Here is a 17,587-nt window from a genome sequence, read left to right on the forward strand (position 1 = left end):
TGATCGTAAGTATCAGGGGCACAGTTAGTGAATCATGAAGGAATCATGAAAATAGAGTCAGAATAATCATCTTACAAGTGAGAAAAAGAGAGTAAGGAAAAAGTTGCAATATTGAACTTGTGAATAAGACGAAAGTCACCCTGAAATCGATGATAATTGTTATTGAAAAGATAATAATAAAAATTCCGAGTTTACTCCTGATGAAATTCCTACTCACTTTCACTCCCAATCTTTTTCCCCATTAAATGATACACTTTAAGTCGTTGTCATGTTATAACAAGATAATGTTAATGATGATTCGTTCAATGAACTTGAAACAAGTTATCATGTAAATCTGATGATAACATGATAAAGAATTAGAGTGAAAAAGTGTTGAAACATTTGTTTTCCCATTCGAAAAACATGAAATGAATAATCCAATGGATATTCTGGTTTAAATCTCCCACTTTCTAGTTAATTCATCTCAACTCTATCATTAACAGCAATTAACTTATTACATTATCAAAGTGCTACCTTGAAATCTAACATTATTATTTCATGAATACTATGAATACATGAATCAGTGTATTCAAATGGAGCAAAATTTTCTCTGTGAATCTTTTTTTATCTGCTTACTCTCAATGAATATTATAATGATGATAATACCTTTCATTGAATTCCCTGGTGTGTTTGGAATCACAATGGGCCATCGTTGAGACTGATTATGATCACAATAATCATTTGTCATCATGATCCTCAGGATAACATGATAATAATAATGAATAATCACTTGGAAATTTTTTCCTACCTTTTCTTTCATATTAACGTTCATTCATCAAATGATCATATTGATTGTTTTTCTTGGTCATCTTGATGATCCAAAATATTCATCAAATTCGGGAAATGCACTATTTCTATCATGATAATTGTTCTGATAAATATAATTTTCCTGGACTTCGATGGAATGGATAAGCGAAAATTCCAATTACAATGAAAAAACTCTTTAGAACTTTTTTTTTCTATTTGTTCCATGAAAATGGAAAAACATTGAATACTCTAATTTGAAACCCGGAACCATTACCAATGAATGGAAAAATATACTCGACATGAATCAGAATTTTTCGATTCTGTAACAAATTCTTGACAGGTTTCCCTCCATTCTGATTATTATATCAATTGTTTTCACCAACATAATAGCCAGAATCATCATCATCATTGAACATATATACATGTAGTTAAGATGTACCATGTTATTATGATATTATTATTCACCTTGATTGAGAAAGTTTCTGTATTCTCAATAATCTGAGTCTAACCTTGAAAACAAATCATGATCATAAAGATTCAACATTCAGATTCTCTCCTTCATCCACTTTAACCATCATGATTGTCGTTACTTGGGTGTATATGCAAACATGATAATGAATTCACTTGGAGTGGTGGAAAAATTTTCTGTTACTCTGAATTCATTCAACATCTTAACATGAAATTCAGAAGAAGAAGAAAAAATGAGAATCATTCGTAAGATTCAAGGTGCTGGTAATGATGAGCATCATCATCATCATGACTGAATTTACATTTCATTCATTTACATAAGACTTTGTTCATCTCAAGATTTCAGGGCTTCTGTTCATGGGATTATCGTTATTCCAACCAGAATAATAGAAAGTAAGAAAAAAAATCAAACATTGTTAAAATCTCTTTATCATGATTAATAATTAGATAACAATTTGAACTTATTTTTTAATCACCATAATGATAGACAAGTAAACAATTTGATTAATAAATCAATAATCAATCAACAGCAATACTCTCATGTATCATGTATCTCCTGGAATATCTTGATCACAATAATATCATTAACCTTAATTATCATTATCATTAATAATCAGCTATTAATAGTTTATTGATTATTGTAGTTTTAGTTATCATAGATTTACATGTGATAACAATAGCAATTTATTAATTGTTTTTGAGTTGAAAAAAAAAGTTGATCAAAGGGAAAAAAACTTTTCATCATTATATTGATATTTATGTTTGTGTTACTTTGATTTATCATCAAACTTTTAATTATCTTTTCAATTATAACACTTAGGTTAATTGTTATCAAACAATTGGTTTACCTTGTTATCTTTACAATTAATCAATGATCTAATGTCAATGGTTGATAACAAAAGGAAAACGGGTTAGTTAACAATCAAAGTCTCCAAAACTGTAATTAACTATTTCTGTTAACACCCAAAGTGAAATTAAGATGAAATTAAAAGGAAATTCATTGACTTTTTAATATTACATTCGATGATCATGATCACAATTGAAAAGAAGTTTGAACAATCAGGGAAGATTAACTTTCGAGTGGTGAACATGGGGAATTGTGGAAAAAACAACTTAACAATCTCAGAATTTTTAACAAGCCTTTCTGTGTGTTTTTCCTATTCAAAAATTCTGATAATGGTAATATTTTCTCTGAACTGAGTTTGTTTACCTGTGAATGTTTTCATGTTTACATGATAGCAATGAGATTATCATTCATTAAAATACAGAAAGAGAGAGAGAGAGAGAGAATCTCAGTTGGAAGAGAAAAATTGAAACATTCTACAATGTATTCATTTGTAGAGAGACAATGTAGTCTTTTTGTTTCCTCTTCTCTTCTTCTCATGGATAACATTCCAAGAATTTACTCAGCTCACCTGACATATAATATGGAGAGAAGAGGTAAAGATGATTCATTTTCAGAATGCTGAGAATTTTTGGTTCAGATAGTTTTCATCTTGGAACAAAGTGGTTTGTAACTTTGTAGCTTAAAGGAAACAAATTTTTCGCCATCACAATCAAGCAATTACTTCCTCTATCTAATAATTGCTGTCCCTTCATCAACTAAGATAATAATCGGTTTCACAATTTATGCCAATTAATTGATTGTTCAAGATTAACTTAATTTGATTCTCTCGTTTTCCTCATTCAACCTTCATTCAACTCGAATGCCCAACCGATAATTACACTTGAAACTTTTCGCTTCAGTTTCGAATTTGAAACTTTTTTTTTCTCCAAATTCTCTTTAATTACTGTGATCAATCATGACTTTCCATTGGTGTAAAAAGAAAAAAATATCAAAAGAATATCAATCTTTACCCTTTTATCACATAGGAAGTAAATTTGTGGTTTCCAAGGGTATAATTATTTCAGGGAAAGTTTCATGATGAATTTCTCGGAATTGGTAGTTTAAATTAACAATTTACTTAATCGTTTGTAAGACTAACCTTTGAAGAGAGGAGGATCAGAAAAATATCTTAATCAAAATATGAAAGATTATTTTTTCTTCATGAACTTTTTTTTCTCTCTCTCAGGTTATCATGATGATCATGATTTCAATGGGAAAATTTTCGATTTGAAATCGAAAGTTCAGTCTCCATGAATTTAGTGGAATAAGTTTTTCTCCTACTCTCCATGAATGAAATGAACAAATTAAATTGATTATGATCAGGCAATTGTAACTAGTTACAAAATATATATTCATCTACTTTTACATGTTCCTTATCTAATATTAAGATAATTTAATGAAATAATCAGTGAGCCATGAACAGAATTGAAACTCAGTTAATATTACAGATTATTTAGATCTTATTATGACAATGATTAGATTTCAAGTGAATTAGAACAAAAATTTTTTTCTACTCCCGATTGAAATATACATTATAATCAATTGATTGTCCTTAAACTTTTGCCGAGGACTGTATTAAGATATTTGTTATATTGTTTTCTTTTATTGAGTAAACAGTAAGTTCCATATTAGACTAACCATGAGCTGAATTCATAATCATCATCATGGAATTAAAGATAACCATTGAATCTAATATTATATATCTTTGATTAAGAATAACTTATATTCACAATTGAACATTTCCCTGGAATTAACTATTAGTTGATTTAACACATGATCGGAAAATTTATCCTCATGATGTTCAGTTCATGGTGATGACTCTCGGTGCTTGGATAAGAATTGGCTTTTGAAACTGTTGTTCCAAATTTCTCATAGTTATTATTTCAGAATTAAAATCTTTCACCCTGATTAACATCATGAGGCCGATTGGAAATGATAAGTTCATTAATTGAACAGCAATGTTACAGAACAAGGAAAGTGAATCAATTGATCCTAAAATCTAATATGATTTATGAATTAATCGTAATTATAAATATTTGTTCAGGTTAAGTTAACGCTCAGTTTGGTGAAAATGTGACCTTATTCATGATAATTAAATATTCAAAAGGGTCTAAATGTTAGGTTTTTATTTCCAGTTCTTTGTCTCTCTCAACAGGGAATCAGAATATTAACTTTGATTGAATATTTTTCCACCCTTTGGATTCCTATTGTTTGAAAATAACTGAATACAAACCATGGGTATTATCATGAAAGATAAACAAATGAAAGCGACTCATACAGTCAACTGAATTTCAAGTATTACCCTTAAAAGGCTCACCATGATATTGAGTCATTATCATGATGTAATCATGATTACAATCCTCGGAATTGTCTGAGATGAATTTAGATTGAATTGAATTAATAACACACCATGGAAGGTGAATCCATTTGAGTGAACCGACACAATAGGAAATTAGGTCAACTTATTACAAAACTTTAACCTTGACCATGTCCCCTGATGGTCAGTTTAATGTTGACTTGTTTTTCCAATCAAATATCAACTTTAATTAACAATTTAAACTTCAATTTACGTGATAATTTAAAATGATTACTTTCAATTTCTTTCCTTTAGTTTTGTTGTAGATATTTTTTCAATTTCTTTTACAATAATTGGATAAATTTTAGAATTAAACAATTTAAATTAAATTGTTCGCCAACTTTAATTGTTGATCAAGTCAAACTTTCATCATAAATTGAGTGTTAATTCAATTAACTTGAAAGGTTTACTACTTATTATTATTTTTGTCACAGAAAAACAATCTTCATGTTTTCCTTGATGTTCATGGTGAATATTTTTCTCAGTTAATTTCATGAGGATAATGAACAAAAATAAGAGTTGCAACTGTAATCAAAATCAATTTGATTCAATTTTGAAAATGAAACTTTCCAATTTAATTGATTACAGTTAGAATTACAATTTTAATTCACTGATTAAATTAAATAATTGTGGAATGGTTTACATTTTAATTTAGCTGAATTGAAATATAAAATTGATTTAAATGGTTATTAAATTAATATTTGATTAAATGTTAATTTATTTTCCTGGTGAACAATTTCATCACCATAAAGAAACATGATGATAATCAAGACTATTTATAAATCACTGGAGTGATTAGATAATCATTTCTAAATAGTTAATATACTTTTATAAATTCATATTAATTTAACCATTATTATCATTGGTTTTCATCGTTTCATCAATTAAGGAAAGATAATCATGATGAGAATCCTAATCATCATAATAATCTGTCATTTGTTAAGTTGAAAGGTTAGAGGATACGATATGTGGAAATTTTCATTCCATGAGATTGAAACTGAATTCTCATGAAATATTGGATGAAAAATGAGAGAATCACTTACGAAATAAACTCTTGGGTAAATCAACAAGATGAAGATGATGAAACTTTTTCTTGTTTACAAAGTCAAGATGAGAGATTTTTCATCTTCATCTTTATCCATTTTCATAATTCTCCCTGAAAATGATCATTATTGTTTTCTAAATAATAATAATCATCATTTTCCTCCATGTAATCATCTGTTGACTCTCACCACCCACTCCACCCTTTTAACATCCTCATCACTCAATCATTTGTATAAATCACACGCAACCCAATTAACTGATTCCTTTGTTTTACCAAACAAAACTAAATCATTATGATTAAATTGTTGGTAATTTTTTGATTATTATTGTTACAGTTTCTATTTTTTTCTGTTGATTGTCAAAGTAAAACTTTCCTATTGATACAAATCCAATTATCATGATAACTTTTGATTGTCCAGTTTGACAGAAATTTGATTGACCCTAATGGTTTACATTGTTATTATTAACAATCAACTTTATCAAGTGATTATTATTATTATATCAAAATGAACCAATAGCTGATTATGATTATGATGATTAAATTGCAATCATGATTAACCCGTGAAAGTTAACAAGTAACAGATTAAAATGACAACATTGATTATAATAATTAGTTAATCAATGCAACAAATCAATTGACAAGATAAACTGTTAATTGTTGTTATCATATAATAGATTTACAATCAATATGGAGTGGGTTTAGAGAGATGTTAATGATTGGAGGAGTGGGAAATGGCGGTGGTGGGGAAGCAAGGAAAGGCGGACATGAGGAATGATGGATGATTAAATTAATGAATTAAAAGACTTTGATAAGATTGAAAGTTTAACAATCAGTTGATTCAGTTTGCGTGTTCTCTTGTTATTTATCATCAGATATTTACTACTTTTCGTAATTATCATCATCATCATCATCTCTCTCTCTCTCTCTCTCTTACTTTCTTTATCTTCTTTGTCATCATAATCATCTGATTGTTTCCAGTAATCGAAACGCTGAAAGTTTCGAGGAAGATTCAATTTCCGCATCAGAATGTTGATTGTTAATCAGGGAAAGTTTTCCATTAATAAATTACAGTTTAAATAGTTGAAGGAATTTAGAAAATCCTGAACAATCAACTAATTGTGATGATAATTCCAGAAAATAATTAGTATTATAATCAAAATGTTAATTGTGAAAAAAAATTCTAGAATCTTAATTTTAGCTGTTGCAATATATTTGTGTTGAAATTGCGTTGAGAATATCAAGTTTAACTAAATTAAAGTTTCTTTTACAATTGAATTGAATCAATTTGGTTATTGGTGTTAAATAATAAAATTCAATTGACCTTACCAACCACAATTAACTGTTGTTTTGTTAAATTGACTATTGACTGTTGTTTGTTGGTTAATTAATCCTCGATTCTGTTGAATTAATTCAATTCCCAGTTGAGGGAGTTGAACCCTAAGCATAATCATTAAACTATCATGAACTATATCATGTAATGAAAATTATCTTGATGATGATAAATATATAAACCAAATCCCAAGTCAGAATAAAGGGTTTGAGCTTCAATGTTTTGATTAACATGATGTGAACAATTTGTTAATTGTTTTATGTTTTTCTAATTTTCTTTTTCTTGGTTGTTTTCTCTTTGCTCAATGTTTAGGTCGCTCGAAAAAGGATTCGCCGAAAGCCTGGAACTCGAATTGTCTTGAACGTGAAACATGCTTCCTGTGACAACTCTAAGAGCTTATCAGTGCCTTGTAATATCGAAGTGACCACAACCAACTTTTCGAGCGACATGTCCACCAATACAACTTTAACAACAACCACCGCCTCGAATCCAAGTCCAGAAAGGTCGTTTGCTAGTCAAAGGTTTTCGGTTTGCCCTTCGATTACAAGTCAAGTTATCGAGGAAAGTTCAGTGATTGTCCAAGAATCGAGTTTGGGAGTTGGTATTGGTGGAATGGGAGTGACAAGGAAAGACGGAGGTACTTGTCCGGTTCCCATGTCGAGTTGTGAGATTGCTAATTGTAATTCTATGAACAGTGTTCCAGTTGATTGTTCACGAAATTATCAATCATCAACCTTATCTCCAGCCAAGGAATGCCTTATATCTCCTGTGAATTCACCGCTTTCCAATAATAATCGTAGTGGGCCTTCAACTCCTTCAACAGTTACTAATTTAATTACAACCATTGAGAGAGATAAATTTAATTCTAGTGCAACAAATCATTCAGAAACTTGTGATGGATCAACAATTGATATAGATGATGATTGGAATCTAATTGGTCAGGAAATATCAGTCACATCGGACGTGATGGTTACTTGTGATTCCAAAGGTACAACTTATCATTACACTTCACCAAGTCAGGGTGAAGATGGTCCAGGTCGCGGTGGATCGAGCGCAAGTGATGATACAGGTAAATCATGTTCTCGAAAAAGTAAAACAAAGAGTAAAAATATTTCCAATTCGAGGCGGAAAATGTTACGAATAACAACCAGTTTAATCAGTCCAAATCGCGAGAAAACAACCAAGAACTATGGTTCATGTGGAAGTGGAATCAATTCTGTTAATGGTAGAGATTCAATTGAATCAAAGCGTGAACGTAAAGCGGCCAAAACACTGGCCATTATAACGGGAATCTTTGTGATCTGTTGGCTTCCATTTTTTATCGTTGCCCTGTTATTGCCCGTTTGCGGTGACCTTTGCAATCCGCCCACTCTGATAATCAGCCTATTCCAGTGGTTGGGTTATGTTAACTCGATGCTCAATCCCGTTATTTATACCATTTTCAGCGCTGACTTTAGAACGGCCTTTAAAAAGATTCTACTAGGTAAACGTGCATTTCGTCATCATAATCATCGAGCTCAGAATCGAGTGTGATAATAACACCAAGACCAGAAAAAAAACAGAATCGATCATCATTAATCACCATTTGATCAACTCTCTCGTTTAATGGATGATTAAATATGAAATTAAATAACAGACCAACAATTTGACCGAGTGTTGTTTTTTCACTCATTGGATTAACTCTGTTACCATTATCATCAATATGTGTACCTTGAGAATTGGTTAGCTGGTTGATTGATTAATTGAATCTCATCTTGTATTATTAACAACAACATGATGATGACTATGAGGAGGAGGTGATGGTGGTTAAAGGCTGGTGGATGGAGGAAGAGAGGAAGACAAGGAGCAAGATGATGATAAAGAAAATCGTTAAGCCTTGGACGAGGGATAAAACCTTTTTTCTGGTTAAATAATCTTACCTAAGTATTGAGTATTTGGGCTTCTGTTTTTCAATTGCTGGTTCAATGGTTTCAGGATCTTGATTATCATCATCATGTTGATCATCCTCATCATTTGTAACACTTGAGAGGACAAAAGTAGTAACCATTAGTCATCACCATCAATTAATCATCATTCCTGTTCATCATCATCCTGATAACTGTTGGTAATATCATGAACATTGTTCATTTGGTTTGATTATCATAATCAAGGAATCAAATTACAACATATAACATCAATATCCACAATTAACTGATCACAATCCACATGAGATGGTAATTTAAATTGATTTGTTTCATTTATTGTGTTTACTTAAATATTGTTATTGATTGTTAATCAGCTCAATTTGAATCGTTGATTGTGATTGTGTTTGAATGTCTACAGGAATAGCAATGGAAACTGGTTAACTAAATTAACTAATTGTTGATGATTTTGATGAAAAATTTATGTTTAGATGGGGAAAAAAAGGATTCAAATCAATCGTCGTTAATCAGATTAGATTTGATTAACCAACCATTGATTTATGTACTATCCAGCAATTAGAGACAAGTTGAAGGATTAGTAATCAAAGTAAATTGTAATTCTTTCTAATGATTAACTAATAATATTGTCAATTACAATTAACAGACAAATTTAATAGTAATTAAACTAATACTTTGTATTGGAATCATGTTGAGATAATAACCATCGAGTAGTCAATTAATTAATTAATTAACTGATGAACATTGAGATTGATTTTTTTTAGATTACATTGAATTACAATTTAAGCAGATAATTGCAATCATTGGTTAATCTTAATCTCTTTTCTATCTTATCTTTAATCCATGATGATGACAATTACCACTAATCACAATTCAACTATAAATCGCTTGCAGGATATTGAAACAAAAAGGGAAAATCAATTTGGATTAAAAATCGAGGATTAACAAAAACGGATTATTCAAGTTTACAACTTGGATTAATTTTCAACAAGGATTATAATGATAACGTGATGGTCATCCAGTGGTCACTATCATGGCCTCAATGAGTTCTGGACTTATATATATATTCATTAATTGAACATTATCTCAAGATAATTAAATGTTGATTAATTATTTTGAGTCTTTATTTTTTGCAAGAATAAAAAATTATTATAACCAACAAAAAGTATTATTATTATCCAATAAATTGTAAACTTTTTTAATTATCCTGACAATTAACTAATAGAAAACAAAATTGTTAATTGTTTATTTTCCTTAATTTAGTTGATTATTTTTACCAATCGATTGATTTTTCCATTTATTTAATTTGCTTTGAATTTTGTTTTTTATTTCTTGATCATCAATATAACAATTTACTGATTTTACTGATCATTGATTAGCTTGATTGTTACTTTTAATAATTCCCCATGGATTTGTATTAATAATAAATTGATTCACAACATTTAGATTTTAATAATTAACTGGAAATGATTTTTTCCCTCTCATTCATTTCTAATTAATATGAGTTAAATATTACAATATACTAATCTTAATTAACCTTGATTGTTGAGGTGTAAATGTTGATTAATTGTATTTCTCAATCTGATATCGGTCATACAACAATTAGTTTATTTTTATCCTTCCGTTGAACAAGTTAACTGTAACATATTAATAAATTTGATTGATTGTTGACAATCAATAAAGGAAACAACATTGTGAATGGAAACGTAACAATAAAGCAATAGTAAAGTAATGGATTATCATTAATTAATTGTCTATCAATAGACAACAACAACAATTAAGCTCAATCAGTTTCGTAAGTGGTACTATGATGAATCAAAAGATGGAAGCACCAAAGTACTATGTAAAAGTAAACAGCCTAAGGCACTTTCAAGGTAAACCCAGTTGACCATTGAACATATGATCACCCCCCTAACTTATTTCGGTACCTCCGAAATTAGTTGAGGGGGGTTAAGTTAATTCAATGGACTTAACGATAGATAGACTTACTATGATCACCCCGCTAACTTATTAACCCCCGAGCAATAAGTCCATTGAATTAACATAACCCCCCTCAACTAATTTCGGAGGTACCGAAATAAGTTAGGGGGGTGATCATATGTTCAATGGTCAACTGGGTTTACCTTGAAAGTGCCTAAGGGGGTTTACTTTTACTTACTGCTACCAAATATTGTGACTGAATTTAGTCCAACTATTGATCATTAAGATGAAAGGAATAATTAAAATTTGTATTGTCTATTTACTGTTAATTGTTCAACTCAATCATGGAAATGGTTAACCCAATAGACTGTAGTTTTATCGGTCAGAATAGTTTTGTTTGTTTTCGGACATTCGATCGAAAGATTTACTTAATCGATTTGCTTTATTGTGGTTAATCATAAGGTAACAAAATAAAAGGTAGAAATTGAAAGTTACTTGTTAATTGTGAATTCGAGTTAATTTTGATCTTTAGGTGTTTTAAATTATTCGGCTGATTAAATTCTGTATTATGTTAACATTGAATCGAAAAATAATTGAGGAAAATTTGTTGAATTCTCCATTTAAAGTTCCCAGTGATTCTTATCGTTCATCAATTTATCAGTTTTTCGTTCGTAATTTTATAATCAATCGATTGATCTTCAACTATCGATGGTTTCATTTGACCTTTTCAAGTCTAACTCTTTCTCTTCTCGTTATAAGGACAATCACGTTCATCTTAGAGATAACCAAGAATCTCAACTCTTCAGAATTTGCGATTTCTATCTTCTTGGTTTTCACCATTTCAGAATGTTGGTGTCTTTATGTTGTTCTAGAGAGCATCGGGTTCCCGTCGACTTCATTTGTCCGAAATTTCGACTCCATTTGGGGTCAATTAAGATGTTCTTATGACGAGAATGTATACAAACAACTCGTACGCTCCACATTCTCAGCTAATATCCAAACGGGGATCGTTGAGGTAACTAATTTGGCCTCAGTTGCTGCTAACAGTTACATTGAATACTTCGACGAGAAAAGAGACAATATAATGATCTTCATCGGTGGTAAACTAATCGATATTTTCATCTCATTACTAACCTTCAATTTACTACGAGGATTTTTTATCGCCCATAACTTCATTAAGATCGGACATCAACATGTTAACAATCAGATGAAAATGATAATTGAATCACCTCACGTTCCCGACTCGACTCTTTATCGACTTCGTTATGAACACTTTCAGCTAGTTCGTTGTGGTGAATTATGTGACTTGGCCTACAGACGTTTCGTGACAATGTCTTGTTTAGTGGTCGTACCAAGTTCTATCGTGATTCTCTATAATCTGGCCTATGTTGATCTCACGATTTCGAGTCAAGTTGTTTACTTTGTAATTCTTTTGCAGAATTTCAATTTTTTCGTTTTCTTTTCTATTCATTTGATCGGCTTCTATTCGCACCCTGGTCGTGTTCGTGACGATATTTATCAATCAACTTTAATCGAAAGAAGTGACAGTTATAAATCAGAAGTGAGAAAATCGATTGATTTACATTCGAAAATTTTTAAATACTCATTTCAACTTTTCTCTTCTTTCCCTTAGGCTTTACTTTTCATGGAATTGATTGATAAAAATTCATCAGGAATCAAATTCATGGGAATCTACTTGCTGACACCTGATATTGTGCCCAATTTAGCTGCTTTTGTTTTCACTTATGTAATGGCGATTCCGAACTTTTTAACAACCAAATAGTTGACGCAAAATGTTTCGTTGGTCGAAAACAAATCGAGAGTAGAAATGACATGTTAGAATGGATTCATCATCACAATTTGAATGAAGAGAATCAGGAAAATTCAGGATAATAGTGAATTAGTAAGATGAGTGTTTAATTTTTGCGAAGATGATCAATTGTTTGTTGTGGTTCTTCATGAAATGTCGTTGACTATTTACAAAACTTGTCAGACTTGACCTTCTCCCTACGATCAAGAAGTGTTTCATGTAATTTACCCTCATTTTTAGCCGATTTCAGCAATTTACCTCCTTTATCAAGATTCTTGCTCATTTTTCCGGTGATAAATTTCTTAATGTACTTTTCTTCACAATCATCGAGTGATCCTTTCTCTTCATCGGGAATTTTGGATTCTTCAGCTTCTTTTTTCGCTGCTTCTGGATCTAAATTTGAACGTATCTTTACAAACTCATTTGGACCCGCTTTCTGACTCTTGGCAACAATGTAACCCGAATCATCAGGAGAAAGGAAACATCCGTTAGCACCAACAATGGCAGTTTTATCTTCTTGGAAAACTGGTTCAAATTGTTCCCGTTGTCCAATAGCATCCGATCGGCCAACTAAACGATTATTACCATCCAAACTTAAGTATTTACCATAACCAGACTTGAACGCTCGATGAGTTTCTGAAATTCTGATTGTGGTGAAAATTTCCTCCTGATAAGGTGATTCACCCGGCGGGTGAGGTTCTCCGACAGCGATCAGCCCATTGTCCAAAGCTTTCATATAACAATAAGGTAACACTTCAATGGCGGTGGTTCCTGTTATGGCTCCGAGATCTTTCAGATAAACCCAACCACCTAATATAATAAGAAAAAAACAAAGAATTTATTGTAAAGAATTAGAAACATGGGAACAATTAAATAAATTGCAAGAATCAAATTTACCATGTTTGATGGTATCTTCATTATTCCGTTCGGTTTCAGGTTCACCTTTCAAACGCTTTTCTTTGTTTTTATTTTTCTTTTTCCTGGTTTTCCATGCGAAATAAATGAAAAACAATAGACAAAAGAATCAATTGATTAATTTCACCTTCAAATTAAATGAATGAAACAAATTAACTTACCTTTTCTCTCCTTTGAGTTTTAATTTAGTTGCAACACCAACATAATCAGACATCGCAATTGATTCAATGATTGAATTTCAATTGTTGTTTTTATGAATCAAATGTAAACATAAACAAATTGATCCAAGAATCAGCTGTTTGTTTGAGCGGTAATAATGAATTTGGTTGATCATTTTTGAGTTAAATGAATTGAGACAATTTAGTTTATAGTTTCTCAATAATTTTCCAATTAACTTATAAGGCATGTTAATTGTAGTTAATTTTAATTTAGTGACTTAATTATCTAAAAAAAAACAGAAGTTGGTTAATTGTTGTATCAATAATTTGAATGGATTTTGTCATTAGTTACTTTTGTTTTCTTCTCTCGATTCAAAATCATTAACAATTAATAAAATTTTAACGTTTTTGTTTTCATTCGTATTGATAATTTTGAGCAACCATTAACAGTTTATGTGAGTGTATAGATTCAATTTTAATTGATTAATAAAAAGCATCGGTGATTGGATCTATTTTCAATTGTCGATCATTGAAAACAGCAGAAATATTAGATGATTCATCTCATGAGTGTGAGTAGATTGATGTATAACATTTGCAGACGTGATGATAATAATGTTTGCGTGTTCATCTGCATGCTTTTGGTGCATGGTGCCAACGATGAAGGTGGATAATGCTGATGGTGAACAATTAGCAACCAACTTCAGGGTGTAAATAGAGAGAGAAAGAAATAGGGAAAAGGAAAAAGAGAAAAATTTAACAATGTAAGTTGATAAGCGTAATAATAATAAGCTCCTTGGAATTGATTCAAATGTAAGTGGGTGAATTTAGTAAACTATGTTCACAAGCACTACAACTGGTTGCATCTTTTGAATTAACAAGAGTACAAACTGGACAAACTCTCCCACCGCTGAGTAGATTGGCCTCAGGTTTATCTCGACTTCGGGAACACATATCACAAATCTCGGTTTGATTGGTGTTCAAAAAGGTACAATAAGCACAAGGCCAACCATTTTTATCGCTTTGATTACTTTTGGTAATTCCAGCAGATCGATCATGACTTTTATCACGATTTTTGTTAATTCGATGTTGATTCAGCATAGATTCAGGTTTTCTCTCTGGTAATCTTTCAATTGATTTACGTTCTTTTGGCTCGGGATTAGGTGGGACTGATTTTCTTGATTTATCTTCATCTGAAAAGCTTTTGAGAATTGCATTGATACGATCTTCCAATCTTTTATTGGCAGCGTTGTTATTATTTGTAGTATTATTGGTAACATGAGATGAATTATTATTAGTCAAATTACAATCAGACAGTTGATTTGATTCATCAGATCGGCTCGTACCATGACTCGAAATAACCGTTGATGATGAACATGGTGTTCGTGAAGTTGTAGATGTTGGTGTACGACGGTCAACGTTTTTAAGTCTCGATCCGCTTGACTTAATGTTCAAAGTTGATAAAGTTCCGTCAATTGTGTCTACACTATTTTTGTTCAAACCTGAATCATTGTGATTGTGATTAGATTTATTATTAGTTGCTATGGATTGTAAAGGAGTGGAGGATGAAACAGGTTGTTGTTGTTGTTGATTTTGTTGATGGTGATGATGAAGATAAGGTGGGTAATTGTTTGAATTGAAAGTTTGATGATTAGCTGCATAAGAATTTGAAAATTCACTAGCAAACATGGGTGGAGGAGCGATATAACCAGTAGGCGTATGAATGCCGTGATAGATTACATTTGGATTTCGTGATTCATTTTCTACAGTGAAATTCATTAGATCACGAGAACGAGAATTATCCAAATTTTGATGATTAATAATTTCTTTGGGTGGGGGAAGATCGTTTGTCCGTCGATTCTCTCGGAGAACTGGACAACCATTTTGATGATATTGTGGAGATTGAACTTGTCCAGGTAATCTTTTGTTCTGTCCAATTGGATGGGATTGTTTACCATATTTGGAAGAATGAAGGCTTAATGAAGGATCGGTTTCCAGATCAATTAATCTATCCGAATCAAGGACATAGTTGATCAGCTGATCCATTGAACATATTGAATTGGCTCGAATGTCTAAAATTTGAAGCCAACTGAGAGAAATATTTTTCTTTTCAATGTATCAGCTATTTCGATCATCATTTGACACTCAACAAAGGCAATTAGACAATCTAATGATACTCGGGCTAAAGTATCTGGATCGATGATGGAAGATTCAGCAGAATAACAGACAACACCATTAATACTCTTATTTCGATAACCCATTAGGTACAAAATTTTTGAAGCTCCTCGAAGTTGTTTATCGACCAAACCTTTCATGTAACCACCATAAGGTAAGATTGTTCGAAATTCTTTCCTCCAAGGTTTCGTTAAGAGGCTTGTGGCATACTTTTCGAGTACCTCGAAAGCCGATGCAGCTCGAGGTGCGGTGAAATTTTTATTCTCATAAATGCTTTTGTCAAAACATTCGGCTACCTCAATGTTATCGAACTTGTTACAATGGGGAACCATTGATAAATATTCTAAAATTAAAGATTCCAATTTGGTTTTGTGAGCCAATTTCTCTGGAGTTTCATCCCTATTGAGGTAAGATAGGTGACCTTGGACGAGACGTTTCTTAACTTCTTCTTGAGGAGATAATTTATAAACCATATTACATGAGGGAGTGGTTGAGATTCCTGATGTAACCGGAACTCCTGGCGCTAATCCAGGCTGATAGAAACGCTGAGATCCTGATGAACCAATTCCATAAAAACCATTGTTATGGGAACCATTAAATCTACCATCCATGTGATATGCATTACTAGGTTGACTATTCATCGTCGTCTTTGGCTTAATTATTTTGGCAAAAACAGTTAACGTTGATATAACTTGATTATTATAATTGTCTTTAGTTATGTGCGTTTGTGAGGTCAACAATAGTTCACTTTTCTGAGATGATCACTTTGAATACATTTTGGATTCCATATGAATCTAAATTCAAGACGGTTTCTAAAATTAAAAAGAATCAAATGAAAAGGGTTAAATTCATCAAAAAAGAATAATGGAAATAAAAAGAAAATCAACTGATCGCTGTAATCAAACAAATCTATTTTTTACTTTTCAGATTGATCTTCATTAATTTAACTCTTCGATCTGCAATTGTGACTCTTCTTCTAATGCTCATCTTCATCTATCTTACTCTCATCAAGAATTCTAGTTCTCTAAAATCTCCGAGACTTTGGTGACTCTCAAAGTAAACATGATATGAATAAATAACCAACATGATTAATATTTTTCTCATCAAAGAGGAGAGAAACAAAAGAAACAATCAAAACATGTCACCTACCTGAGAAGCTGAACAAACAGCAATTAATTGAAGCATCAATATAGAAATAGAAAATTGAATTATACAAATGAACCGGGACAGAAATTAAGGAAACTGTACAAAGTTGAACGGCGATAATAAGATTGGACAAATCTAATATCAGTTTCCATTTGGTAAACAAACAAAATAACAAACAAAAAATTAGAAGAAGAGTAAAAAGATTAACCCATCAATCTAAACACAATAATCTATAAAAACATGGTAACAATTAAAGAATTTGATGGTTTAACAGGCGAATCTTCTATTAATAAAACAACAACAATAAGAAGAAGATAAAATAATTATCAAATTGTAAACAAGAAAATAATAATAATAATCAAGTTCTCAACTGATTGAGTTGATAGAAATGCTATCAAAAGGTGGACACGCATGAGCTTTTTTCGATCAAGTGCCTGAGCAACCGCACAAAAGAACAAGCAAGAAAAGCCACTGAGTAGTAATGTTCTTTTTCTAGTAGAAAAAATGAAGAATAGATGTCACTACATGTGAATTCGAAAGACGACAGAGAAAAAGAAAGAGTTTCCTTTCTTTTTCTCCTTTCTTTTCCTTTCTCTTCTTTCTTTCAATAAAAAGAAACAGAAATTCATCTTGATGAAAGAGAATAAAATTTCCATCAAAGTGACATCTAGTTTTC

General features: G+C 31.2%; 4 protein-coding genes across 4 annotated transcripts in view; 2 read left to right on the top strand and 2 right to left on the bottom strand.

The window, feature by feature from the left end:
• The window catches only part of LOC128391351 (5-hydroxytryptamine receptor-like), a 73,429-nt gene extending 65,020 nt beyond the window's left edge, over nucleotides 1-8,409 (top strand). Inside the window, exon 2 of the mRNA XM_053351219.1 lies at nucleotides 7,184-8,409. Coding sequence (XP_053207194.1) covers nucleotides 7,184-8,404 — 1,221 coding nt within the window. The 3' untranslated portion in view covers nucleotides 8,405-8,409. The remainder of the gene's footprint in view (nucleotides 1-7,183) is intronic.
• Nucleotides 8,410-11,278: 2,869 nt separating this feature from the next.
• On the top strand, nucleotides 11,279-12,548 carry LOC128391211 (uncharacterized). The gene is made up of 2 exons (XM_053351060.1): nucleotides 11,279-12,271; nucleotides 12,344-12,548. The coding sequence occupies exons 1-2, from the start codon at nucleotides 11,279-11,281 to the stop codon at nucleotides 12,491-12,493; spliced, it is 1,143 nt and encodes a 380-aa protein (XP_053207035.1). The 3' UTR covers nucleotides 12,494-12,548.
• Nucleotides 12,549-12,600: 52 nt separating this feature from the next.
• LOC128391365 (protein FRG1-like) lies at nucleotides 12,601-13,750 on the bottom strand. The gene is made up of 3 exons (XM_053351237.1): nucleotides 13,597-13,750; nucleotides 13,418-13,500; nucleotides 12,601-13,330 (listed from the first exon to the last, which is right to left on the bottom strand). The coding sequence occupies exons 1-3, from the start codon at nucleotides 13,647-13,649 to the stop codon at nucleotides 12,684-12,686; spliced, it is 783 nt and encodes a 260-aa protein (XP_053207212.1). The 5' UTR covers nucleotides 13,650-13,750; the 3' UTR covers nucleotides 12,601-12,683.
• A 44-nt stretch (nucleotides 13,751-13,794) lies between these two features.
• LOC128391350 (protein tamozhennic-like) lies at nucleotides 13,795-17,314 on the bottom strand. The gene is given in 3 exon segments (XM_053351217.1): nucleotides 13,795-15,699; nucleotides 15,702-16,577; nucleotides 16,915-17,314. Coding segments are annotated over 2 exon segments (2,007 nt in total). The 5' UTR covers nucleotides 16,407-16,577; nucleotides 16,915-17,314; the 3' UTR covers nucleotides 13,795-14,397.
• Between the last annotated feature and the right edge of the window lie 273 nt (nucleotides 17,315-17,587).

Source organism: Panonychus citri, unplaced genomic scaffold (genome assembly GCF_014898815.1).
Source record: "Panonychus citri isolate SS breed McGregor unplaced genomic scaffold, ASM1489881v1 Contig00134, whole genome shotgun sequence".
NCBI lineage: Eukaryota > Metazoa > Arthropoda > Arachnida > Trombidiformes > Tetranychidae > Panonychus > Panonychus citri.